The sequence below is a fragment of the Trachemys scripta genome, chromosome 19, assembly GCF_013100865.1.
Source record: "Trachemys scripta elegans isolate TJP31775 chromosome 19, CAS_Tse_1.0, whole genome shotgun sequence".
In the NCBI taxonomy this organism is placed as follows: Eukaryota; Metazoa; Chordata; order Testudines; family Emydidae; genus Trachemys; species Trachemys scripta.
The window spans coordinates 21,433,962-21,458,422 of record NC_048316.1 but is presented as its reverse complement, the minus strand read 5'-3'; the positions used below and the strand labels follow the sequence as shown (position 1 = coordinate 21,458,422).

At 58.2% G+C, this 24,461-nt stretch overlaps 2 protein-coding genes across 2 annotated transcripts in view; one reads left to right on the top strand and one right to left on the bottom strand.

Moving 5' to 3' along the window:
- LDLRAD2 (low density lipoprotein receptor class A domain containing 2) overlaps nt 1–15,633 on the top strand; it is a gene marked incomplete at its 5' end in the record, with an annotated part of 56,438 nt that extends 40,805 nt beyond the window's left edge. The window contains 4 exons of the mRNA XM_034753681.1: nt 9,811–10,317; nt 12,182–12,331; nt 12,604–12,744; nt 15,261–15,633. Coding sequence (XP_034609572.1) covers nt 9,811–10,317; nt 12,182–12,331; nt 12,604–12,744; nt 15,261–15,508 — 1,046 coding nt within the window. The remainder of the gene's footprint in view (nt 1–9,810; nt 10,318–12,181; nt 12,332–12,603; nt 12,745–15,260) is intronic.
- Nucleotides 15,634–17,365: 1,732 nt separating this feature from the next.
- HSPG2 (heparan sulfate proteoglycan 2) overlaps nt 17,366–24,461 on the bottom strand; it is a gene marked incomplete in the record, with an annotated part of 174,537 nt that continues 167,441 nt past the window's right edge. The window contains 8 exon segments of the mRNA XM_034753680.1: nt 17,366–19,253; nt 20,178–20,281; nt 20,609–20,692; nt 21,439–21,509; nt 22,013–22,054; nt 23,149–23,227; nt 23,613–23,688; nt 24,009–24,260. Of these exon segments, the coding sequence (XP_034609571.1) occupies nt 19,081–19,253; nt 20,178–20,281; nt 20,609–20,692; nt 21,439–21,509; nt 22,013–22,054; nt 23,149–23,227; nt 23,613–23,688; nt 24,009–24,260 (881 nt within the window).

The window sequence follows — 24,461 nt, the reverse complement described above, 5'->3', positions numbered from 1 at the left end:
GTGGCACCTTAGAGACTAACAAATTTATTAGAGCATAAGCTTTCGTGGACTACAGCCCACTTCTTCGGATGCATATAGCTATATGCATCCGAAGAAGTGGGCTGTAGTCCACGAAAGCTTATGCTCTAATAAATTTGTTAGTCTCTAAGGTGCCACAAGTACTCCTGTTCTTCTTAAATAAAGTATGTCTCACACAGTGCCACCTAGTGGCTGACTAGTGTGATACAGTTTAGCGTCCAATCACATCTCCCCCTGTAAGTTCTACATTCCTACCAGCTACAGTATTATTTACACTGTCGCGCTGTCTTTGATGTTCAGTACGGATCAGCGTCTCTGAATTGTATTGGTTTCTAATTACACAACCGGAATGCATAACGACTTGGTCATCTGGCTGTCCATTAGTTGCAATAACTGGCTATGTTGGAATCCTTGAGTCCTCGTCTACTTGTTCTGCATCTACCAGCTGTAGAGTTTGCTTTGTTGATTGTTCTTTGAGGAACAAACTGCATATGTTGATGGTTTGAACACTACATTGTCAGCTCGTGTCAGCACTTGTGATCTGGGTGCTGAATTATTTTTCTTCGCGACAGCTGGAGTTGTCCATTCTTTTTCTGTATCCAATTTGATATGAACATGGTCACCACATTTTAGACCTGGCTGTTCTCTGAGTGATATCTGTTGTAAAAATGTTCTTTAGCTCTTTTATCCTATTTGGCTCCTCTCTTCATGTCTGGCCACTTTGGAGCTAGATTCTTTTCCAAAGTTGGAACAGTAATTCGGAGTTGTCTTCCCATCAGAAGTCATGTTGGACTATATCCAGTAGCTGCTCTTGGCATTGATCTGTAACTCAGAGGAACAAGGGTTGGATCTTCCTGCTGTAGGATTTTCTTGGCTGTCTGTACATCTCTCTCAGCCTCTCCATTCGCTTGTGGGTAATGTGGGCAGCTAATAATATGATCAAAATTATATTTCATTTGGAATGACATAAATTCTGCTGCTGTGAATTGTGGTTCATTGTCCATCACTAGTTGTTCTGGAATCCCAAAGTGAGCAAAAGTGCACTTCAGTTTCTCGATGACATTGTTATGTCTTTCAAGTACATTATTTCTATATTCCTGGAAAAATAGTCCACAATGACCAGATAGTGATGTCCTCTGAATGTGCATAAGTCTGCAGCTAGTCTCTTTTCTGACATTGGTCTATATGCGCCTTGACGTAATTTTCGAGTTCAGGGGAGTTGAGAACAATGCTGGGCTTCTGACAGAGTGTCTGCTATTACCAGATTTTTTCCTGGAATGTATTTAACAATTTAGGTTAAATTGCATTAACCTTAGCAATATAGGTTGACAGAAGAGCCAACTTTCTAATGTGCTGGGGGGTGCTTGGCCCCGCCTCCACTCCACCCCTTCCCCCAACCCTCACCCTGCCTCTTCCCACCCCATTCCACCCCCTCCCCCAAGCACACCTAGCACTCGCTCCTCGCCCATCCCTCCCAGCACCTCCTACATGCTACAGAACAGCTATTCCATGGCAGGCAGGAGGGGCTGGGAGGAAGGGGGAAGCGATGATTGGTGGGGCCGCTGATGGGCGAGAGTAGGGTGACCAGATCACAGAGGCGAAATATCGGGATGCGGGGGGGGGGGGGGGGGCAAAAAAAAAAAAAAGCTGGGGGGGAGGGGAAAAAAAAAAAAAAAGCACGAGCAAGTAGGAAGCGCCTAGGCTGGTGCTGGCCACACGCAGATGTAAACAGCGGCTCCCGGGACGCAACAACCCCCGCCCGGAGCCTGAAGACTGACACCCCGAGGCCACGGAGATGGGCACGGACAGGGGGAGCGCCCCCGCCAAGTTCCTGCGCAGAGACTGGCCTGGGCTGGCCGCGGGCGCGCCAGCGTGGGGCAGCCCCTTCCCTGGCGGGCTCCAGCTCCCCGCGGGCCCAGGAGTGCGAAGCTGTAGCGACCTTCATGCCACTGGGCTACACCCCGCTGGAGAAGCGGGACCTTGCCGCGGCCCCCAGGCCGGGACTCGCCCAAGCATCACGGGACGGGATCTCCTCACCTAGGGTCGCACACCCAGCCAGGCACGCATTGCTCCCCCCGCCCTGCTCCCCGGAGGCAGACAGACTCACAGATTCTAATTATCCCCAGCACCGCGGCGGAGCCGCAGCCCGACCGGCCCTTCCAGCCGCTCCTCCGCCTCTCCCTCGCCGCATGTCAGGCAGAGGCATGTTGCCTGCCCAGAACTGGGCCCCGAGATGGCAAACAGGGTTCGTTGCCTGGTGGGCTTGGCACCAATAACGACACCGAGGGGAGAAAGCAAGCCAAGTTTATTTCAGAGCTCTGAAATGGCACTAGGAGACCAGCATGTCTCAAATCAAGTGCAACAAATACAAACAAATTTTCCCTTTTATATTCCAAGCTGTTTGTGTGTAAGCCTTTGTTCTGTTACTCCCTCTTACCCCTCCCTCCCCTCCCTCCTGTAGCACAGTTACAATTAGAAAAGTTCCCATTCCTCTGCTTATCTTTTGGCCTTGCAAGGCCTGTTTACAGCAGCTGCCTGCTAGAAAAGCTGACTTACATTTCTGCTTCAGCATGTAAGCAGTTAGCATAGAAGTAGGTGAGAGTTCACAAGATGGAGTTCTATGGTTCAGGTAGGCCCAGAGCAGAAGAGCTTCATCGGCACTTTTGGCCTTCCACTCTCCCGAGTTACCTGGTAGCTATGCCTAGTGACACCAACAGGCATGTGCCTGGCACCCGGCGCCAACTACACCCCTCCGGGGTTGGGGCGCATGTGGCGAAGGTGAAGCCCCGAGGAACCAGAGTCCCCACGCGGGCAGCTGCTGCCCCCCCACCCCTACCCATGGGCGCGTAGGGAGCCGGTTCCCCAGGCCGGACCCGGGGCTGCCCCCATGCATGTACCACCCCGCCCTCCTGCCTGCACTCGGGCCAGGGCCAGGCCAGACTTACCCCGCCGTCCCTGGGCCTCCTCCCTCCAGCGCTTGCCTGGGAGGGAGGAGGAATGTGGCTGCTTCGGAAAGAGGCGGGGATTTGGGGAGGGAGCCAATGGGGCAGTGAGGGGGTGGGGCCAGGGTGGGGATTTGGGGAGCTATCCAATGGGGGAAGGAGAGGGTGGAGTTGTGGTGAGGGAGGGGGCGCGAGTCGGAGCGGAGGGCAAAAATTGCTTGTTTGTCCAGTGTCCCAACCAATGTTTGGTCGGGACGCGGGACAAACGAGCAAATATCGGGACAGTCCTGATAAAATCGGGACGTCTAGTCACCCTAGGCGGGAGGCACTGAAGGGAAGGGGGGGAGATGGCTGCCAGTGGGTGCTAAGCACCTACCATTTTTTCCCCATGGGTGCTCCACAGAGTGGGCGCCTATGCAGGTTGGCATCTCATTGGTGCTTGATCCACATCTTTTCCATTTATGAGGGTTACAGGTGGTTTATGTTAGTGTAAATGAATCCAGTCCACATAGCTATCTATAACAATTCTCACATGGACATATGCTTGCCAGGCACTCCTTGTTCATACTGTTTTTCTGCTTCTGTAAGTGTGCGAGAGCAAAATGCACTAGTTTCCACTCAGAGCCTGTTGTTAAAACAATACACCACTAGGCCACAGGTGCTTGCATCTGCACTGACCAGGGTGGGTTTGTTCACATGGTAGTTGAGAACTAGAGCTGTTGAGATTATTTCTTTTCCCTTTTTGAACGCAATTTCTTGGTTTGGCCCCATAGCCAAGATGTCTTGAACTTGAACAGTTTGTTCAGTGATTTTGTCACTGAAGAAAGTTCTTATAGATATTGGCCAACATACTGTACCATCCCCAATATATGTCTCAGTTTTGGTACATTGATTGTTATATTCAATTCTAGAATTGCTTTTACCTTCTCAGGGCTAGGACTGATTCCATCTTTCTTTGTTTCAAAAACTCCTTTGGGTTAGGTGGAAGATGCATTTTTCCTTCTTAGCTTCAGTCCAGACTGCCTGATAAGGCGTAGGACTTCACTTCCATGGAAGTTCCACTTATCAGAGTCTTATGGATTCTCTTATTGCTTTGATAGGTGAGTGTTCAGTTAGTGGTGACCTAAGTTCTGGGTTTATTTGTTTTTATGACATCTTACATGAAAAGTGAGTCCAATCCTGGATTTGCAAATGCATTCTCCTGTCTTGGAAGTGTAGTTGTTGTTGAGGGGAAGTTTTGAGGTGTTGGCCTAATGATGTGTTCTCTTCCCCTGCAAAGACCTCACACACCACTCCTCAAATGTGGACATGGCCTCATAGCACAGACCTCTCCCTCTGGGTCTGTCCAGTGCAACCAGTTTCCAGGTTTTAATGTCTATCTTGCACGCTTTGAGGTTGGCCTTCAAGGTGTCTTTGTATATGAGGATGGGTTGAGCCTTACAGCAGGTTCCTGCCTCAGCTGGCTGGAGAGCACTGCTTTCGGTATATGGGAAACCTCCATGCACACCTCGTGTCCAACCCAGCAAAGCTGAGTGCTGATTAGCATTCTCTTGATGGCAGGGATTCGGCACCTCTCAGTGGCCTCTGTGCCGAGATCCTGTCCTGCCACTAGATGTTGCAGGTGGCTCTTAGGCAGAGTAGTGGAAGCTCTTCAGCTGTTTGATGTGGCGTCGGTGGAATGTCCGTGTGTTGCCCCAGGGAAGAGTGAGGTGAGTACAACAGAGTGGTAGGTTTTTTATCTTGGTTCTGAGGCAGACTCCATGCTCCCTTTGGAGTTCATGGGTGAGCCTGCCAAATGCCAAGCTGGCCTTTGCCAGGTGCTGAGTGATCTTGCTGGAAAGCATACTACCCAGGCCGCAGAATTGCCTGATTGAGCTGAGGGGTGTGTTGTCAGTTGTGAGGATGGGATCAAGGTGCGGGTGCTCTGGTGCTGGCTGGTACATGACCTCTGCCTTTGTCAGGCTGATTGTGAAACTGAAGCATTTTGAGGCATAGGCAGAGTGGTCCACAATAAGCTGAATGTCCTCGAGTGCATGTGCAGTGAGAGCCCAGTTGTCAGCAAACAGGAGATCTCTTAGTAGCTGTTCAATGACCTTGGTGCAGGCCCTGAGTCGCTGTAGATTGACTAGACCCCATCCAATATAAACCAGAGGTCTAAGCCTCTGTCAAAGTCCTGGAATGTGATCAAGAGCACGGCTGAAAAGACAGTGCCAAGGAGGGCTGGAGCCATTACACATCCTTGTTTGGTACCGTTGGTCAGTGATTCTCAATCAGGGGTACGCAGAGGTCTTCCAGGGGGACATCAACTCATCTAGAGATTTGCCTAGTTTTACAACAGGCTACATAAAAAGCACTAGTGAAGTCAGTACAAACTAAAATTCCATACAATGACTTGTTTATACTCCTCTATATACTATACACTGAAATATAAGTACAATATTTATATTCCAGTTGATTTATTTTATAATTACATGGTAGAAATGAGAAAGGAAGCCATTTGTCAGTAACAGTGTGCTGTGACACTTGTATTTTTATGTCGGGTTTTGTAAGCAAGTAGTTTTTAGGTGAGGTGAAACATGGCATAGGTAAGACAAATCCAACTCCGACAGGGGGGCAGTCGTCTGGACAGGTTGAGAGCCACTGCCGTTGGTGACAGGGAAGGCTTCTGATGAGTCATAGATCATACAAGATCAGGGTTGGAAGGGACCTCAAGAGGTTCTTGTCCAATCCCCAGACAGATTTTTACCCCAGTTCCCTAAATGGACCCCTTAAGGATTGAACTCACAACCCTGGGTTTAGCAGGCCAATGCTCAAACCACTGAGCTATCCCTGCCCATTATGCCATCATGAAGTGAGTGGATGACAGCAATCATCTTCTCTGGGCAGCCAAAATTATTAAGGCGTTTCCACAGGGCCTCGCAATTCACTGTGCCAAAGGCTTTGGTCAGGCCAACAAACACCACATACAGATCCTTGTTCTGTTCACCAGCCTTCTCTGCCAAACTCATGTCCATGGTGCCATGGCCAGGCCGAAAGCCACACTGTGACTCTGGATACACTGAATCCACTAAGTGAGAGATGAGCCTGCTGAGGACTGCAAGGATCTTCCCATTATAGACAGTCGTGTGATTCCATGATGGTTCTCACAGCAAGGTATGCGTCCCTTCCTCTTGTACAGCTGGACTATGAAGGCATCCTTGTATTCCTGGGGCACAGTGTCCTGTTCCCATATAGTCTTGAAAAAGCTGGTGAGTTTTCTGACCAGGTGAACACCTCCACATTTGTACACATTAAGTGGAATGCAACCAGGGGCAGAGACTTGGCCCTGGACAGCTGCTTGATGGCCTTAGTAACCTTGTCTAAAGCAGGGTCCACGCACAGCCCCTCCAGGACAGGACACTGCGGGAGTGAGTCGATGGCTCCATTGGACATAGTGGACTGACGGATCAGGAGAGGAGCAGAGTGTCTGCCCAGCTTTTGTCTGTGAGGAGCCAGTTACCATCTGCTGTGAGGACAGGATATCAGAATATCGTCCATGGAAACTACAACTCCATTTGTGTTAGTTAGCAATTCTGCCATTGATTTTTGGAAAATTTCAGGTGCACTGGCAATTCCAAAAGGTGATCTTTGAAAGCAAAATCTCCCAAAGGGTCTGATAAATGTAGTCAGTTGAGCACTTTCTTTGGCTAACGGAATTTGCCAGAATCCACTCGAGGCATCCAGCTTGGAGAACACTGCAGCTCCTTTCACTTTGGGGAGGAAGTCAACCAGTGGCAGGAGGGTAGACCCCGGCCCCGCACCCGGCCTGTACGCACCCCACATTAAAGCGCTGCCTCTCCCGTCGGCAGCCCTGCTGGTAGGATCCATACTGGCAGAGCCACCAACAGGGAGGCATGGGGGGAGCGCAGCAACGTTAAAGCGCTGTCGTGGCAAAGGACCCTGCAGCGTTTTAACATCCCTGCCCCTTTTGCCCCCCCGCCCCGGCCACTGTCAGGTTGGGGGGAGGGGAGGCAAAGGGAGCAGCTGCCCCAGGGCCAGTGATTTAAAAGGGCCTGGGCTGCGGACGCTGCTGCTGCTACCGGGCCCTTTAAATTAGGGCTTTGGAGCTGTGCTCCAGCTCCGCTCCAGCTCCAAGCAAAAACCTGCAGCTCCACTGCTCCGGAGCTACTCCGGGCTCCAGCTCCGGGCTCCGCTCCAAAGCCCTGCTTTAAATCACCACTGGAGCCCCGGGTGGTGCAGGCTGGTGCGGGCCAGGCAGCCCCGGCCCTGTATCGGTAAGTGTCCGAAGTTCCTTTCACCCCTCACTGTATGGTTCAGCATTGCCTCTTGAGGTCATTTGCACTGGATCTTCTTTCAGACATATCACCAAATATTCCATCGAGTTCGTCCACCGTTCTCACTAGGCCCATCACGGCTGCCCCGCTGTGGCTGGGAAGGCTGTTGGTCTGTGTCCTTGGATCACATACACTCTGAACACACAGCTCTTGTCTTTGTAAGTTGTTCGGTGGTGAGCTGGCCCATGCAGCTCAGAATCCCTCCAGGGCTAGTCAGAGCTATGACAGGTAAATTCAGCTCTGGGAGGGGTTGAAGGTAATTGCTGATGAGATGATGTCAGTTCTGAGTCAGTTTTAAAGTCAATAGTCTCACCATGAATAGTCTGTTTCACTCTCCAGGCACATTCTGTGTCATCACAAGTGATAGATCCCAGAACAATGGCTCGTCTTGATTGGCTGTAATATGAGTCAACTCCCTGACTGCTTTGGTGCAGCAAACAGCCACAAAATGTCCATGTTTCATGCACATATTACACCATGCGCCTCTGGCTGGACATGAATCATCTCTTGGGACACGACTTTTTCCACACCTTGGGCACTAGTCTGGAATTTGTCCCTCTTAGCCTAGGAGTTCTCGCTCCTGGCATCAGGGGTTTATGATAACACTCAAGTGTCTGTTTGCAGTTTCTAAGCTAGTTTCAAGTTTTTCAAGTTGCTCCTTCCATTTGGCCTGTTTGGCTAATTCTGACTGCTTCGCTCTCTGTATAGCTGTGGCTGGGGTTAAATCTCTTCAGCTGGAGCTGCTGTGAAAGGCTTTTATATGTTAACCCAATAACCAGCCTGACTCTGATGTTTTCCTGTTTTGCATTCCCCAAATCTCAGGTTTCAGCCAATGTATTCAGAGCTCTTAAAAAACAGTCAACATTTTCCCCTGGTTTTTGAATTCTCTGGTGAAAACATGCTCTTTCATAAACTACATGTCTCTGAGGTATAAAATATGCATCAAACATAGCCAAAACCTGTTCATAGTCATCCTTTGTGACTGTGTCTTCTTTAAAGTCAATAGATTTAAAGATATTCTCTGCCCGTTTCCCCATGGCATAAATTCGAGATGATACCTGAATATCTCCAGTTTCTTTGTGGAGTGTTTCTTTTTTTTTTCAGTTCAAAATCTTGCAAATTACTGCTTCCAGTCTGTGTATTGGGAAGGTTTGTGAAAGCTGTAGTTCTCTGGGGTCTCCTCCCTGCTACCCCTTCTCCCTGACTGGAGGGTTGGGCAGCAGCAGGTTGGTGCAGGTTGTTGTGGACAACAGCTTCCACCAGCCCCTCAAGCCTGGTGCCCCCCAGACGGAGCAGGGCCAGGGTCTCAGCTGGCAGTGAAATCACTGCCCGAGCCCCAGTGCCAACAACCCCACCTGAGATTTGTGGTCTGCCAGTCCCCTGCTCTCAGCTGGCCCAGCCCCCAGCAGCCCTGGGATTATCCCCCCAGACAGACTTCATCCTGGGAGCCATGGTGACCTTGGGGGGCTGTTACCCCTCTGCAGGGGTGTGCCTTGCAAGCTGACATGCTGCCATGTCGCTGGGGGCGGTGTTGCAGGGTATTGCCTCTCCATAGCCCCTGCGACCGGCTGTCCCATCCGCCCATGGCCTCCAGCCAGGCCACGGTTACGCTCAGCCCTTTTGGATGAACCAGAGCTTAATTCAGCAGTGCCATAACATTGCCCCAGGTCCAGCCCCTTAGTCCTTCTGGCCCCTGTGTCTGGGGCCTCCACACAACCTCCTTGGTGAGCCTAGGGACCCAGTCCCTGCCTCCACCCTGGATCCAGCCCAGGCACCCTGCAGCAAGTGGGTTTTCTGCCTCATCAACCCACTTCCTTCTTCCCTCAGCTACTTCCTGCACCAGCCCGTGCTGGGGCCAGGCTCGTGGGGGCTGGAACAGTTTTTATAGTGTTGAGGGGGTGCTGAGAGACTTTGAACCAAACTGTAAACGATGGAAACCACTTCAAGCCGGGGGGTGCGGCAGCCCCCCCAGTCCCTCCTAGTTCCAGCACCTATGGCCACAGCAAAGCATGAAAACCAAACTAATGGCAATAGAGCCCAGCACCAGAGACCCGGCCATCGTACTGCACCCACTGTGCACAGGAGCCTGACAGCAGCTAGGCTCCCCACTGGGAGCTGAGGGGTAGAGGCCTGATGCTCTCCCAGGGCTGAGTCCTCTGAGCTGGGCTTCTCCCTGGTAAAGCCGCTCCTCCAAACCTGGCATCAGTCATAGGTGCGCGGGGCAGGGCTGCCTGAGTCCACAGCTGCTCTTTAACCCTTCCTGCCTGCTGTGGGGTTTGTGGATCCTGGCAATCGGGGTCAGAGGAGCAATCCTGGAAGGCGGCGTCTGTGTCCCCAGAGCAGGCTGCAGCTGTCCGAGCTGGTGCGCGTTGTTAGAGCAGCTGGGCGCTAGGCGGGACGAGCCTGTTCCCACCCCAGGGCTGTTGGCATTCTTTGCCGTCTCCCAAGGCAGGGACAGAGGCAGTGGGATTCAGGGGCTCGGATGGCGACTCTCTTTCTCTCTCTCCCCACCCCAGTTAACCTGGTGGATTTTTGTGGGCAGACCATCAGAGACGACGGGCTGATCATCAATTCGCACAGGGACTCCCGGCGCTACTACTTCGTGGCTACGGGGACGGACTGCTCCCTCACCATGCAGGCCGCGTCGCCCAAAGACAAAGTCCAGTTCCAGTTCCGCTTCTTCTTGGTGTACAGCCTGCTGCGCCTGGCCCCCAGTGGTGGGCCCCCGTCCAACGCCTCCCGAGCACCTCTGCCCCCAGAGACCGCCCGGCCCAGCCAAAGGGGGCCTGGGCAGCCCTCATCCGGTGGAGACTGGGAGCTTCCGGACCCCTGTAATGCTGGATCGTATGTGCAATTCTATGATGGCAGAGGTCGCGCCGCCGAGCCTCTGGGGTTCCCGCTGTGTGGGAAGAGCATTCCCAGGCCCATCCTGTCCACAGGGAACTACTTGACCCTGCGCTTGGTGACACGGGGGCAGCAGCCCCGGGTGGATTTCGTGGGCGATTTTACCTCCTTCCGTCTGGGTGAGGGGCAACGCCTGCAGGGGGCACAAGCCAAAGGACCTTGACAGACTGCCGAGCTCCAACCACAGTGTCCAGCCCAAAGAGCAGCTGCCCAGCCCCCCACCACACCTGCATAGGGGCCCTTGCCAGCTGTGCCCTGGGGCCTGGTCACTGGCCATCACAGGGACAGGGCACATGTGGCAAAAGGCTTCAGTGGCGGAAATAAACTGAGTATTTGTGCTACCTGCTGAATCTCCGCCAGGCTTCACAGGAGCCTTGTCCCGGGGTGGCTGGATCAGGTGCAGGTGGGGGGCAGAGGCAGGGCTGGCACATGAATGCCCAGGGGTGCAGATTCAAAAGGCCACATGACGGGCAGTGGGGGCGGGGGTGGATCAGGAGTGACATGGACTTGGCAGCAAGCGCGTGTGATAGCGCATCCCGAACACTCCTCAGAGCACAGGGAAAATGCACCTATTTGCCAGGGACACCACAGTCACCTGGAACACAGACTGCCGTGTGCCTATGCCCCACATGGACAGCTGCACGTATATTCCTGGACATACACCGTCTCACACAGGCTGCGCGCGCACACACACACACACGCATACCACATCTCACACAAGGCTGCACATATGCCTACACACACACACCTGCGCGCGCACACCCACAATCTCACACAAGGTTGCACGTCCTCTCACATGCAACCTCAAGCTCTCTCTCTCTCACCCTCCCGGCCCCCGCCGCCGCCGCAGAGCCGAGCCCACTGTGGGCTAGTTCAGGTCTTCAGGTCGTGCCGACTGTCTCAGCTCTGAGATACAGGGTTCCTGGCCCTGCAAAGAGCCCTTTAGCCAGGGTGCACTCACGGCCCTGCTGAGATCAGTGGCGACCTGTCCCTGACCCCAGTGAGCTGGGCGTTGGTGGCGTTAATGCCTGGCTCTGCTCTCAGTGGTCACCGCCAGGCCCCACAGCCAGTGGGTTCCAAGAGGAACCATAGGCCATTCTCTCTGGTCAGATACCCCTGCTGCTCTGATGCCTTCCCCCCCACGACTGGAGAGGCCATCTCCTCTCCAGAGCAGTGGGTGCTGCCATGTCCTTTAGCCTCTTGGCATGGCTGGCCCTGCAGGCTCACCTATGGCTAGTGGGGCGTTGACGTCCTGCTTGCAGGGCCCAGCTTGCAGAGACCCTGGGTCTGAAACTCTGCGGCATGGCTAAGGTTGCCAGGCGCCCAGTTTTCGACCGGAACGCCCTGTTGAAAAGGGACCCTGGCGGCTCCGGTCAGCACCACTGACCAGGCCGCTAAAAGTCCAGTCGGTACAGCGGGGCTAAGGCAGGCTCCAGGCCTGACCTGGCTCTGCGTGGCTGTCGAAAGCTGCTGGCATGTCCGGCTCCTAGGCACTGGGGTGACCAGGGGGCTCTGTGTGCTGCCCCTGCCCCAAGTGCCGGCTCTGCAGCTCCCCTTGGCCAGGAACCGCGGCCAATGGGAGCTGCAGGGGAGGCGCCTGCAGGCGCAGGCAGTACACGGAGACCCCTGGCCCCTCTACTTAGGAGCCGGACATGCTGACTTCTTCTGAGAGCCGCCTGAGGTAAGTGCCGCCCAGCTGCCCCACCCCCAAACCTCCTCCCGAGCCTCACCCCCCTGCCCCAGCTCAGAATCCCTCCAGCACCCAAACTCTCTCCCGGAGCCCGCAGCCCAAGCTCTTGCCCCAGCCCCGAGCCATCTCCTGTACCCTAAACTCCTCATCCCCCGGAGCCTGGACGCTTGATCACATTCCCCTCTCGGCCACTGAGTCACGTACCCATGCCAGTGCGTGAAACTAGCTGCCCCCAAGGGTGTGCGACGCACCAGGAGCTGCCATGCTGTCAGCGCTGGCCATGTCCATTTCAGGCTTCAACATGTCCGAGTGCAGCGAGGAGCCGTACTTCCAGTGCCGGAATAGCAAGTGCATCCCCATGAGCCTGGTGTGTGACCGGACGGGCATCGATAACTGCGGGGATGGCTCGGACCAGGCAGCCCACCCCCCTGCCAAGTGCAGAGGTCAGTGTGGGTGGGGAGAACCCAGGGCAGGGCAGGCAGGGGTGGGGTAGAGGGAGTGCCCCAGAAAGCAGATAATGGATAAGAGGGCTGGAAAATATGGGCCTGATCCTGCCTGGTGCACTCGGGAGCACAGGGGAGTGTTCTGGATGGGGGGACGGGGGAGCTCAGGGCTGCTCCACTCCAAGGGCTTTCCTGGCCTGGGGGCTCTTTGCTGGGCTGACGCCTGCACCGGCAGTTGGTGCAATTACACCCCCTTCCCCTCCCGCATGCAGGCCGCCCTCCCACATCAGCATTTCTCCAGCCTGCGAGCAGCCCTGCAGCCCATGTCACCCCCTGCATGGCAGCCTGTGGCGGGGCAGAGAAGAGCCAGCCCTTGGTCCCAAACACCGCGCCCCAGGACGAGCCTGCAGCAGGTACCTACGTCCAAGTGCAAAGTCCCGGGCCTGGCCTAGAAATGTGCTCAGTGCCTGGCATTGTTAATGGCTGGGGGCAGGGCTGGGCTGTTCCCCATGGTACAGACGGGGACTGGGGCATGGCCAGGGTCTGGGACCTGCCCATGCACAGGCGCTGACATCTTTTTGCCGGTGGGTGCTCCGCTCTGCCTCCTCCTCCCCCCACCCCATGTGATCGGGGAAGAGGCTGAGTGGGGGGCAGGACCTTAGGGTGGGGGGGGAGGCCAAGCGGGGGCAGGGCAGAGCGCGTGCAGAGCAGGGGCGGGAGCATGGTTCAAGCACCATAGCCCACAAAAGGTCCTGCGGGTGCTGAGAACCCCCTAGTTATTTTTGGTGGGTGCTTGAGCCCCAGAGCACCCATGGAGTTGGCACCTATGCACCCAAGGTCACACGGGGGTAGGGTGACCAGATGTCCCTATTTTATAGTGGCTTTTTCTTATATAGGCACCTATTATCCCCCACCCCCGTCCCGATTTTTTACACTTGCTGTCTGGTCACCCTATACAGGGAGGGACTTGAACCAGGTCCCAGCTCAGTACCCTAACCACTGGACCAGCCTTCCCTGCGACATGCCCTGGGGGGAGCCCAAACCTTCTGATCTGCCCAGCACTTTGCAAAAGGATTGACAGATGTGTGGGTACGTGCGTGTGTGCAATGAGAGCTATAAAAAGCAACAGAGGGTCCTGTGGCACCTTTGAGACTAACAGAAGTACTGGGAGCATAAGCTTTCGTGGGTCAGAACCTCACTTCTTCAGATGCAAGTCTGAGCTATGTGTGTGTCATAACAGACATGTGTGATGACGTGTGTGTAATGACAGGTGGCTGTGCATGTGTGCAATGAGACACGTGTGAGCGTGTTATGACACGTGCACCTGTGTAATGATGGATGTATGTGTCCGTGTGCAATGACAGATGTGTGTGAAGGTGCAATGACACACATGTGCAATGACAAACGTGTGCATGTGCACTGAGATGTGTCTAATGACAGATGTGTGTGCTCGTGTGTGATGACGTGTGCATGTGTATAATGACAGGCAGGTGGGTGTGTATGTGTGCAATGATTCATGTGCGTGCATCTATAATGACAGGTGTGTGTGTGTATGTGTGATGTGTGCGCATGTAATGACAGGTGTTTGTGTGGGTGTGTGTGAAGGTGGTTGTGTGTAATGACAAGTGGATGCACGTGTGCAATGACAGATGTGTACATGTGCAATGTGTCTGTGCAATAACAGGCATGTATGTACATATGCAATAACAATGTGAGCGCATGTGCAATGACTGTGTACTTGTGTGATGACACTTGTGCTCATAGGCAATGACAGAGGGGTGTGTGTGCAATAGCAAATATTTGGTTGCGTGTGTGCATGTCCAATGATAGTTGGATGTGTGTGTGATGACATGTGCGTGGGTGCTTGCACAGACAGGTGGGTGCATGTGTGTGTATGACAGGTGTATGCACATGTGTAATGACAGACGTGTGTGTCTATATGCAATGACGTGTATGTAATGACAGATATTTGCAATGACATGCATGTGTATGCAATAACAGGTGTGTGTGTGTGTGTGTACATGTGTAATGACAAACATCTGACACGTGTAATGACAGGTGTGTGTAATGACAGACATGTGTATGTGCATGTGTGCGATGACACATGTGCATGGGTGTATAATGGCAGGTAGTTGCATGTTTACATGTGTGCATATGCAATAACAGCTGTGTGTGTACGTATGCAATGATATTTGTGCAATGACACGTGGGTGCGTGTGTGTGTGTGTGTGTGTGCAATGACAGGTGTGTGCCAGGACAGATGTGCATGCAGGAATGTGCAACAACAGCTGGGTGCAAGTGTATGCAATAGCGGAGGTGCATGTGTACGTGTGCTAGGAGAGATGTGCCGGCATGTGCAATGAGAGGTGGCTGCGTTTGTAATAACAGGTTGGTGCGTGTGGGTGCAATGACACATGTCCGCATGTGCTATAGCAGGTTGTGTGTGTGATGACAGGCATGTGTATGTGTGCTCTAGGAGCAGCCCCTCGGCAGGGGAGTGGGAGATCAGTTGGTGTCTCTCACTGACCCCTGCTGGTCAGTGAGAGACTGGGCCCTGCAACGGGAGCCTGCGCCATTCCGCTGCCAACACCCCCCCCCCCCTACAGTGACCCTCCATGGGCCAGTGCCTGGGACCCTGATGCAGCGGTACCAGCTGTCCCCTGGGGCCTGCGTCCACCCTGTTCCCTGGTGTCCCGTGCCCCCATGCAGTGCAGCTGGCTTAGCGCCACATTGCAGGAGCAGGGTGGCAGCAACTCAGGCCTTGTGGCCCCATGGCCGTGGCACTGAGGGCTTGGCCCACCCTGTGGCAGGGCAGGCTTGCCAGAGTGGTCTGCTTTTGGCTCCAGCACGTAGAGGGCAGAGCAGAGCTGGGGAGCAGAAGGGAGGCACCTGGCACTCACTGGCCCCAGCCCTTTTCCTTCCTCTCCAGGTGAGAAGAGCTCATGCTCCCTGCTGGCCCTCTACCTCCTCCTGGGGCTGGGCGTGGGCTCAGCCCTCCTGCTCTGGTGCTGCTGGTCCCCTGGCTGGTTTGTCTGGAGACTCGGGGCCTGCCGGTTCCTGCCTGGCTGCAACTCCATGTGGGCCTCGTGCCAGCTCTGCCCCCACAGCTGTGCCCACAGGAACCATGGCTGTTCCAGCAAAGTCACACCGCAGCACAGCGCCGACCTGCCCATCTGATGTCAGCTACGCCATCCTCGCCCTGGCCGGAGGAGCAGGGATCCGACCTTTCCTGTCTGTGCTGCAGAGATTCTCTCCGCTGGCTTGGGTCATCGCAGGACGGACTGCGGATACGAGCTGGGGGGGGGGGGAGGAGAGGACGGGGCAGCTCCCACTACCTCCTCTGCTCACTCCCATAGACAGGCCAGGCCCCATGCGCTCCTCCCATGGATCGGCTCAGCTGCTTGCCCCCCAGTGGCGGCAGCCTCCGAAACACAAGGGCCCAGAGGGCTGCTAGGGAGTCCTGGAGTTGCCCCAGTGAGCGATGCAGGTGGCGGAAGGAGCGACTGATTCACCGGCTTGAATGGGGATTTGCCCCTTGCCTCCAAGCACCGTGCTGCTGGGGGCAGGCTGAGTCCCTCTCAGCTCTCTCCGTGTGATTGTTGTCGTGACACCTGCTGCACCAAACACGTTGTCCCTCCACGTGACGTGAGCCCAGCAGGTTGTCCACAGCTAATAAAACAAGTCGGCCCTTTGCTTTGGAGCCTTGTCTGCCCAGCCCTGCAAGCGGGGAGGGATGGGTGGGCATCACTAGTGCTGCCTAGTCATGCTACTGCAAGAGCTTTGGGGGTGACCAGGCCTGGCCCTTTCCTGGGGCACTGTGCCCCCTTTGTCATATGCAGCTGCTTTGGGGTGCCTTCTTTTGCAGGTGCCCCGTCTGTGTCGAGGGCCAGATTTGGGAGCAGCTCCAAGCCCCCAAACTCCTCTGCAACACCAGGAGCTGCTGGCATTCAGCCCCGCTGGAAACCAGGCCCAGGCAGCTCCCAACCTCAGGACAGCTGACACCAATGGCCACTACTGCCCTCTGCAGCCTGCGTGACCTGGCTGAGGCGGGGAAGCCAGGCACCAGTCTGGGCCTGTCACTCTGGGGCACTCCCACCGTGCAGTGGGGCAGCCCCATCCCTGAGACGGTTCAGGCTGAGCGGAGCAGGCTCGGGGCCTTTTCAGGGAGAATCCAACACCAGCTTTGGACCGCAATGACTGGGCCCCTCCAGCCTGCCCCAGGGACAGTTCTGCCAGCGGCCAGGCCCCTGCCCCTCTTGCCTTGCCACCAAGCTGGTGCGATGCAGTGCCCCTGCCCCCGGCGGGTCGAGGCAGAGGAATGGGGGTTCCGCACGATTTATTTAGGAACAGTGACCAGCCCCCATCTTCTGCAAAAGGGGCCCTGGGGCTTTCCCCCAGCTCCTGCACAACCACCACCAGCTCCGTCTAGCTGCAGCTGGGCTCCCCCACGTAGGCTTCGGGATGGGGGCAAGCAGGACTGGCAGGTCCAGCAGGGGCCATGATCCCATGCCCCAAGCCAGGGGTTGGCTGCTCGTGGGGCCTGCATCATAGACAGGTTCCCCGCCAGGGGCCTTCGCTGGCCAGGAGAGCAGAGCGCAGGGAGGGTGTGGGGACACAGGGCGTCAGCAGTCAGGCCCTCCAGGATGGGGAAACACCCCTGCAGGTCAGGCCCAGACTCCTGCCAGAGGTCCTGGGATCTGGGCAGGGGCTGCAGGTGCCTGGGGGCTGCCAGGAGGGCAGGCCAGATCCTCCTGATCCCAAGGGCCTGGAGCTCACAGCTGATTTGGGGGCTGGTAAGCCCCCCGGTGAGAAAGTAGCTGCTCCCCCCCTTCCCCAGCACCCTGGGGTGCCAGAGACACTAACCTGCCCTCACAGGGGCATGAGAGGGGTATGACCCCACCAGTGCCACAGGGGGTGGCTGGGTTGACCCCTGCAGGCTTGTGCCCTTCGAGCAGGGTCTGACTCTTGGCCCAGCTGGCAGGTGCCCGAGACAGACACATGGGGCGAGGCGCAGCTCACCCTCCAACAGACAGCTCAGGCATTATTTGTCGTTTAATAGGAATCCAGTGAAACAGCACAAGTCGGACGCGGTCTGGGGTCGGGTGCGTTAACAGGGTGCCATCTGAACGGCAGGAACACAAGCAGCCTGGCTCCCTGCTGTTCTCTGGGGTGGCAGCCGCCCTGGGCAGAAGGACAATGCAAGGCAGCGGCAGCGGGAGCTGTGGCATGTGCTGGCGCCTCGCCCCGCGGCCGGACGTCACCCAGGCAGAGAGGTGACATTTGCTGGGCTCCATTAGAGGAGGTGCCCTTGGAGCTCTCGGTTCTGCTCAGGGAGCCGGTGGTGGGCTGGGGCAAAGGGCTGTTTGCAGTGGGCTGTTCTGCCCGGCCTGCCGCTGCCTAGGCCGAGTCGTCTCTGTCCCACCAAGTGACGGTGGTGGTGAAAAAGGAGCCGTGATGCTGGGCAGGCTCCAGCCAGTGCAGCTGGTGGTGCGATTCACAGGGCCCGGCCCTGGGCAAGTGCTTAGATCTGGACCTGGTAGAGCCGGCAAGAGCAGTGAGTGAAGATTGTCCTGGGCGCAGATGGCTCCAGAGCCGGGAACACCCCCCGCCAGGCAGGGCAGGGAATGGGTGGGCAGCTTTTAAGGGTCTGCCCAATGGTTGTTGGATGAATAGGGGCAGCCCGGACCCCAGAGGGTCCTGCTGCTAGTAAGGCACTTGCGTCTGTCCGCCCATCTGACTGGGGAGGAATGATCTTTGGGGCGGGGGGGGGTGTCTGCTGGCTGCCCACAGGAACACGTAGCAGCCTCTGGCCATGGGATGCTCCTGCCACCAGCACCTGGAGCGAGCCATGGGGCTGCCCTTATGCATGGGCTCCTGGGGCCTGCCCCTGTCCTCCTGCTCCATGGGCACGATCCTCCAGGTGATAATCTAGGGAGACAGCCCAGCTAGTGGCTTGGGGCAGCCGTGGCGCGGAGGCTGGAGCCTGGCTGAGGCAATGGGGATGGCTACAGTGTAAACAGACAGATCCTGGCGGGAACCCCTGCCCCGGCCTGCTGGCTCCTGTAGTGCTGGCCCATGAAATGGAGTGGGAGGGGTGACCAGGCTGGGAGCCCCCTGCCTGCCCCCTCACTGCTCCCGGAGAGAGGGGGCAGGCTCTCCTGTCGATTCCCCCTGAGCGGGGTGAGGCGTGGCACTGCAAGGCAGGCTGTGACTTTGATCCCACACTCCTAACTTTGGAGGATGAATGTGGATCCCGTCCCTCCCTAGAGGAGAAACGATGCCCCGTCTGCCCCTCTCCCCAGACCCCCTGTCCCTTGGCGGGCATGGGGCACAGCAGAGCCAGCTGGCACCCTCCTTCCCGCCCAGCTCGGGGGCACATGCTCTGAGCACTAAAGCTGGAAGGCAGAGGGGTGAGCTCCCCATCCTGTGGGGCCCTTGTGGGGCAGGACGTAGCGAGGGCCGGCACTGGGTTGGGCTCCCGGCTCTCTATGGCCCCGGGCCCAGTGCGGTTGGGTTGACTCCACCGTCTCAGTTCCGAAGGGTCCGCGTTCCCATGGGGCTGGCAGGAGGCGTGGCTGCCCCCCTGCTGCCACGCACCAATCACACAAACAAACCCATCCCCCACTGGTTTGGGGTAGCAGCGAAGCACCATTTTCCTCTGGGTTTCTTTAAAAAAATGAATCATCGTAATAATAAAACAGCCGACGTCCCACGATTGGCCTGCGGACGCGGGGCAGGCGGCGGCCAGCCTATGAGGGGCACTCTTGCATGTTAACTCCCGCCTCCGAGTGATGCTGCAAGTCAATGGGCTGCCGTGGCGGCTGGCCGGGCCGCTCGCTGCTCAGCACCAGGTTTTTAATGCACCCTGTGATTCCTGAGCGGAACTTGCCGGCGGTCAGGGCCTGGATAGTAGGAGCGCCTCCTGGGGGCAAGAGGAGAAACAGTCAGCTCCCAAAGGCAGCCCCATGCTCCGGTGTCCCTAGCGCTCCAACGGCCACAGCCGGGACAGGCTCACTCCACATGGCGCACTGCTCTTCACTGCCTCTGAGGCACCGGGCACTGCCAGCACGGCAGCTCGTACGTCCCGTTCACATGGAGAGGTAGGGAAACCGAGTCACGGAGCGAGCTAAGGTCACACACACGGCGTGATGGACCCCCTCCTCTCCCCTGCTCCAATCACTAGAACCTTCCCTCCCTTCTTGGGTGGGGGGTTTATGGGAATTCCCCAAGTGACCATGATCCTCTCAGCTCATCCCAAAACCGGGAGTGTTGCTTCCTCCGCTCCCCAGCGCAGAATCGCACCAGGGTCCCATCCCGTGCAACACACCTGGGCTCTGCAGGACCCAGCAGAGCCCCGAGAGCCGGCCCCATCCCGCCACGGTTAGTGCCCGGCCCTGGTCCCCACAGAGCCCCGAGAGCCGGCCCCATCCCGCCACGGTTAGTGCCCGGCCCTGGTCCCCACAGAGCCCCGAGAGCCGGCCCCATCCCGCCACGGTTAGTGCCCGGCCCTGGGCCCCACAGAGCCCCGAGAGCCGGCCCCATCCCGCCACGGTTAGTGTCCGGCCCTGGTCCCAGCAGAGCCTGGGAGCTGGGCCCATCCTGCCATGGGAAGTGCCTGGCCTGGGCCAGGCCAGCCCCCATCGCTCCTAGTTCTGTTTCAGAAGCAGCGGTGTCGGCTCAGACAGGGCTCCTGGGCATTAGGTTCCTGGAGAGGAGGGTCCAGCTAGCAGGCAGGGGGCAGGGGAGAGCCCCAGTCCCCCCCACCACATACTCCCAGGTCTCCCAAGTCCCACACAGCCTGGGCGCCCACACCCCGCAGGTCCCCAGGGCGCCAGCCCAGCCTTACCTATGTACACGCTGCCTTGGGTGTTCACCATGACATTGCTGCCTGGCGACTCCCCACTCACCAGCTCCTCGCCGTCCACCTGAATGGAGCCCCGTCTGCCTTCCCTGCAGGGCACAGAGCTAGGCGTGAGCCAGATTTGTTCAAGGCTGGCCCCCATCCCAGCCAGGAGCGAGGGGGCAGGACGATCGACCATGGGGGAGCTGCGCCCACTGACACCAGTGACAAGCCCTGCTCCGCCCCTGGGCTCCCCGGCTCCAGGCTGCAGCCCGGCTCAGCCCCTCTGCAAGGGGAGCCTGGGGCTAAGGTCCTTGGCAGAATAGCTGGAGGGCTGCCTTGCAGTGGGATGGCTCCCTCCCCATCCCTTCCCAAGGGGCCGTGTGGGGGCTGTCTGGCTGCAGGACGGTGATGAGCTAAGCCCCGGGGCCCCTCACCGAATGGCTGTCACTCTGTGCCACTCTCCATCGTTGATGGGGTCCTCAGAGACGATGCTGGCTTCGCCGCTGCCCAGCTGGTAACTGCGGGGAGAACAGCTGGTATTAGCACCCACTCCTGGGGGGCAGTGTCCGCATTACCCAGTGCTTGGGAGAGGGAGGCAGTGTCCGCATTACCCAGCGCTCGGGGGAGGGGGCAGCGCCTGCATTAGTCAGTTCTCGGGGATGGGGGCATCTGCATTACCCAGCGCTCTGGGTGGGCAGTGTCCGCATTACCCAGTGCTTGGGGGGAATGGGGTCTGGGAGAGACCAGGGAAGGATGGCTCTGGGACCCTAGGGGTGGGGCTCAGCGTGCATTTGGGTCTTAGAGGTGGGAGAGTGGATCTGAAGTGAAAGAAGTGGGGAGAGAAGGTGGGTCCGGGGTCCCAGGCAGGGGGAATGAGGATCTAGGGTGCAGGTGGGTCCAGGGTCCCAGGTGTAGGGGCAGGTGGGTCCGGAGTTCCAGGGGAAGGAGAGTCTGAGGTCCCAGGGTGATGGGGAAGGAGAGTCTGGGGTCCCGGGGAGAGGTGGATCCGGGGTCCCCAGGTCAGGGGGAAGGTGGTCCAGGGTCCTAGGGATGGTGGGAAGGTGGATCTGGGATGCTGGGGGGAGAGGGAACGTGGATCTGGGAGCAGGGGGAAGGTGGGTACAGGGCAGGTGGATCTGGAGTCCCAAGGCAGGAGCTCTGGGGATTCGAGCTTGTGCCCTGGATGTGCTCCCTGGCTGGCAGGAGGGGTGCGTCAGGGGCCACATAGCCGTTTGCTCCTCAGCTGGCACCAGGCCATGCTCACCTGAACACCAGGTGTCCATCTCTCAGGCCGAGGCTGATGAAGTCCTTGGCTTTGCCGTTCTGCCCTTCCTCCTGCCAGAGAGAGACGTTATGAGACTGCTGGCTCCTGTCTGGCTGGGACCCTGCTCAGGACCCAGCCCTGCAGCCATGGACCCTGCCTGCCATCCAGGAATGGGTTCAGCTGAGCTGGGAGCCAGTTCCACAGCTGGGCCCAGGGCATGAGCCAGCCAGTGCCGCGGGGCCCATGAAGCCAACAAGCAGCGCTTGCTCCCCTGCAGGGCGTCTTGGCAACGCCGGGCTGGATGTGCTGACTGAACCTGTACAATGGGGGACGCCTGCACAGGCAGCCAGCTGCCCTGCCTGCGGGCCTCGGGAAATGCCCACCCTGCGCGGCTGGGGACAAGCGGGGGACACGGCTGTCGGGAGCCAAGTTGCAGGGAGTGTTCGCCAGTCGGGGCTCCACGTGTGTCCCCGGCTGCGATGCGGCACAGCCCGGTGATCCCGGAGGCCGTAAGCCCCACTGCTGCTCCCCATGTGGTGCCAGGCCCAGCACCCAAGGGCCCTGCAGTAAATACCTCGTTAGTAGCATGTGGCTTGAGAGCAGGCTGCCCGGTCACCTGGAGGAGAAACGTGCAACAGGGCGGTGAAATGCCCACGGACAGCGAAGCAGCATGCGCCAGGGGGTGATGGAGAGCCTGGCAGCCATGGCACGGCTCAGGGAGCGGCACCCTAGGGCGACGCCAGCCCCGCATGGCATGGAATGAATAGTTGAGCATGGCAGATTAGTATGGGCCTGGCTCTCTGGCATGAGCCAGGCGGCACAGGCTGGTTTCATGCATGCGCAGGCAGGTCAGACAATGGGGGTGGGATGGGATGTGAGTCCAGAGTGGAGCTGGGTTCCAGCCCATGCCATAGCCGGGGAGGGAGCAGCCCAGCATGCTGGCTGGTGCGCCATGCTCGTGGATGGGTGCTCTGATCACACTCAGCAGCCAATCCCGCAACTGACAGCAGGGGGAACTGCCGGTCAGACCCGCCTGGCACCCAGATTCCCGTGTGCTGCAGCTCCTTTCCTGGAAGAAGGCCCCTCTCCCTCCTCTCTGGAGGGCAGCCAGGAAGCTGGCTTCTCTGCGTGCTCTGCCCTTCCTGGGGGCCCATGCACCTAGCCCTGCCCTCCATCCTGGCTCCCCCCAGCCCACAGGCCCCTGAGGGGCTCACTGTGCCCCTAAGTGCTCAGGGAGAAGCTGGTAACTCCAGTGCCCTCTCAGCCATCTGGGATGCCCTGGCCCTTTCCCCGTGGGGTGTGCCCAGCTCTGTCCTCCCTCACGCGCTGGCCCCTCTCCCCCCCCTTGCTGGCTGCTCTCAACCCGCCGCTGCAGAACTCCAGGCCAGCAAGTGCTGGAGATGGGAGTCGCCTCGGCCAGGGACGTGGCTGCAGCCCGTCCCTGGTGCCGCCCTCAGCCCTGGAACCCGGCCCCGCGAGTCACGCCCGGGCCGCCCTCATCTCCGACCTGCCCCCGCCCACCTGTCCCTCTGGCTCCCACCCATGCCACCCTCACCTGGCCCAGCCTCCATCCTGGCCCAGACAGCCCCTCCCCATCACCCACCCATCTCCCGTGCTGGCCTGGCTCCTTGGGTCTCTGGCTCCTCTCCCCCTTGTGCTCACCCCGCGCATCCCCCCCTAGCGAGGGGCCCAGCCCCCAGCGCGACTCACCACGCCTTGCCACAGGAGGAGGCCGTTTGGGGAGCGCGTGCGCACTTCCAATTCAATGGTCTCTGGAGACTTGGGGTGACTGCAAGGAGAAGGCAGCAGCCGTCAGCCCTGGGCCCCAGGGTATATGGTGGGGGGGCAGAGACCAGACCAGGGAGCCCTGCCCCCACCAACCCCCAGTCCCCCTGCCCAGGGCCCAGCTCTGCCATTCCTCTGGCCCCCGGAGCCAGGCCATGTGGCCCCTGGTGGGACTCAGCCAGATGGCTGCTCACGGAGCGGCCTGCCCAGCTCCCATTCCAGGCTCCCTCCCCAGCTATGCAGAACACCGCAGGGCTGGCACTGAGAGATGGAGCCAGTGCTCACCCCGATGGTGCATGCTGGGAGCTCCGGGCCTTCCTGAACACAGACGGCATGGGGCAATGGGGCGATGCCCCTTCTCCCCCTGCACAGCATGGGGGCCCACTCACCTGCGGGACAGCACGTGCCGGGGGAGCGCGAGGTAGCCGCCATCCTGGAAGTAGGCTCCGTACTGGCCTGGGGCGTCTGCAGGGCGAGAGCTGGGATCAGACAGCAGGGGGTGTTGGGAGCCACCCCGTCCCATACCTGGGCTTAATATTAACCTGGCTGCACCCAGGACCCTCTGTACGGAGCAGATCCCCTGGGGCAAAGGGGTGAGCACAGGGAAGCCAGTGCTGCTTCCTGATGCTTCCCCGCCTGCAGCTCATTAGAGCCCCCCACCCGGCGTGAGCTACCTCACCCCACGCTTGGCCACCCCCCGCAGGGAACCTCAGGGTCAGCCTGGGAGCTGCTGGGCCAGGGTTGCTAGCACGAAGGGGGAAGGAGAGAGGCAGTGGGTACCGTACCGTTTCCCCCGCTGCCCTCCAGGGCCCACTCACGGTCCAGTGCCGCCAGGGCTGGGCCTGCATGGAGACAGACACACGAGTTACAGGGAACACACCGCACAGTGGAGTAGCACATGGCACAAGTGCTGCTCCATGCCCGGGAGGAGGCAGAGGCTGTAGCCCTGCCAGCTCGGGCCCTGGTGCTGGCTCCCTGTTGGTCCCTGCACTGCACAGACCTGGGGATATTAAGTGCTATGCTCCAAACCAGAGCAACTGCCCCCCAGCCCCAGCCCCGAGCACATGCTGCCCCCAGCCCCAGTCCTGAGAACACACTGCCCCCAGCCCCGAGCACACGCTGCCTCCAAGCCCAAGCCCTAAGCACATGCTGCCCCCCAGCCCTAAGCACATGCTGCCCCCCAGCCTTGAGCACACGCTGCCCCCCAGCTTCAGCCCTGAGCATACGCTGCCCCCCAG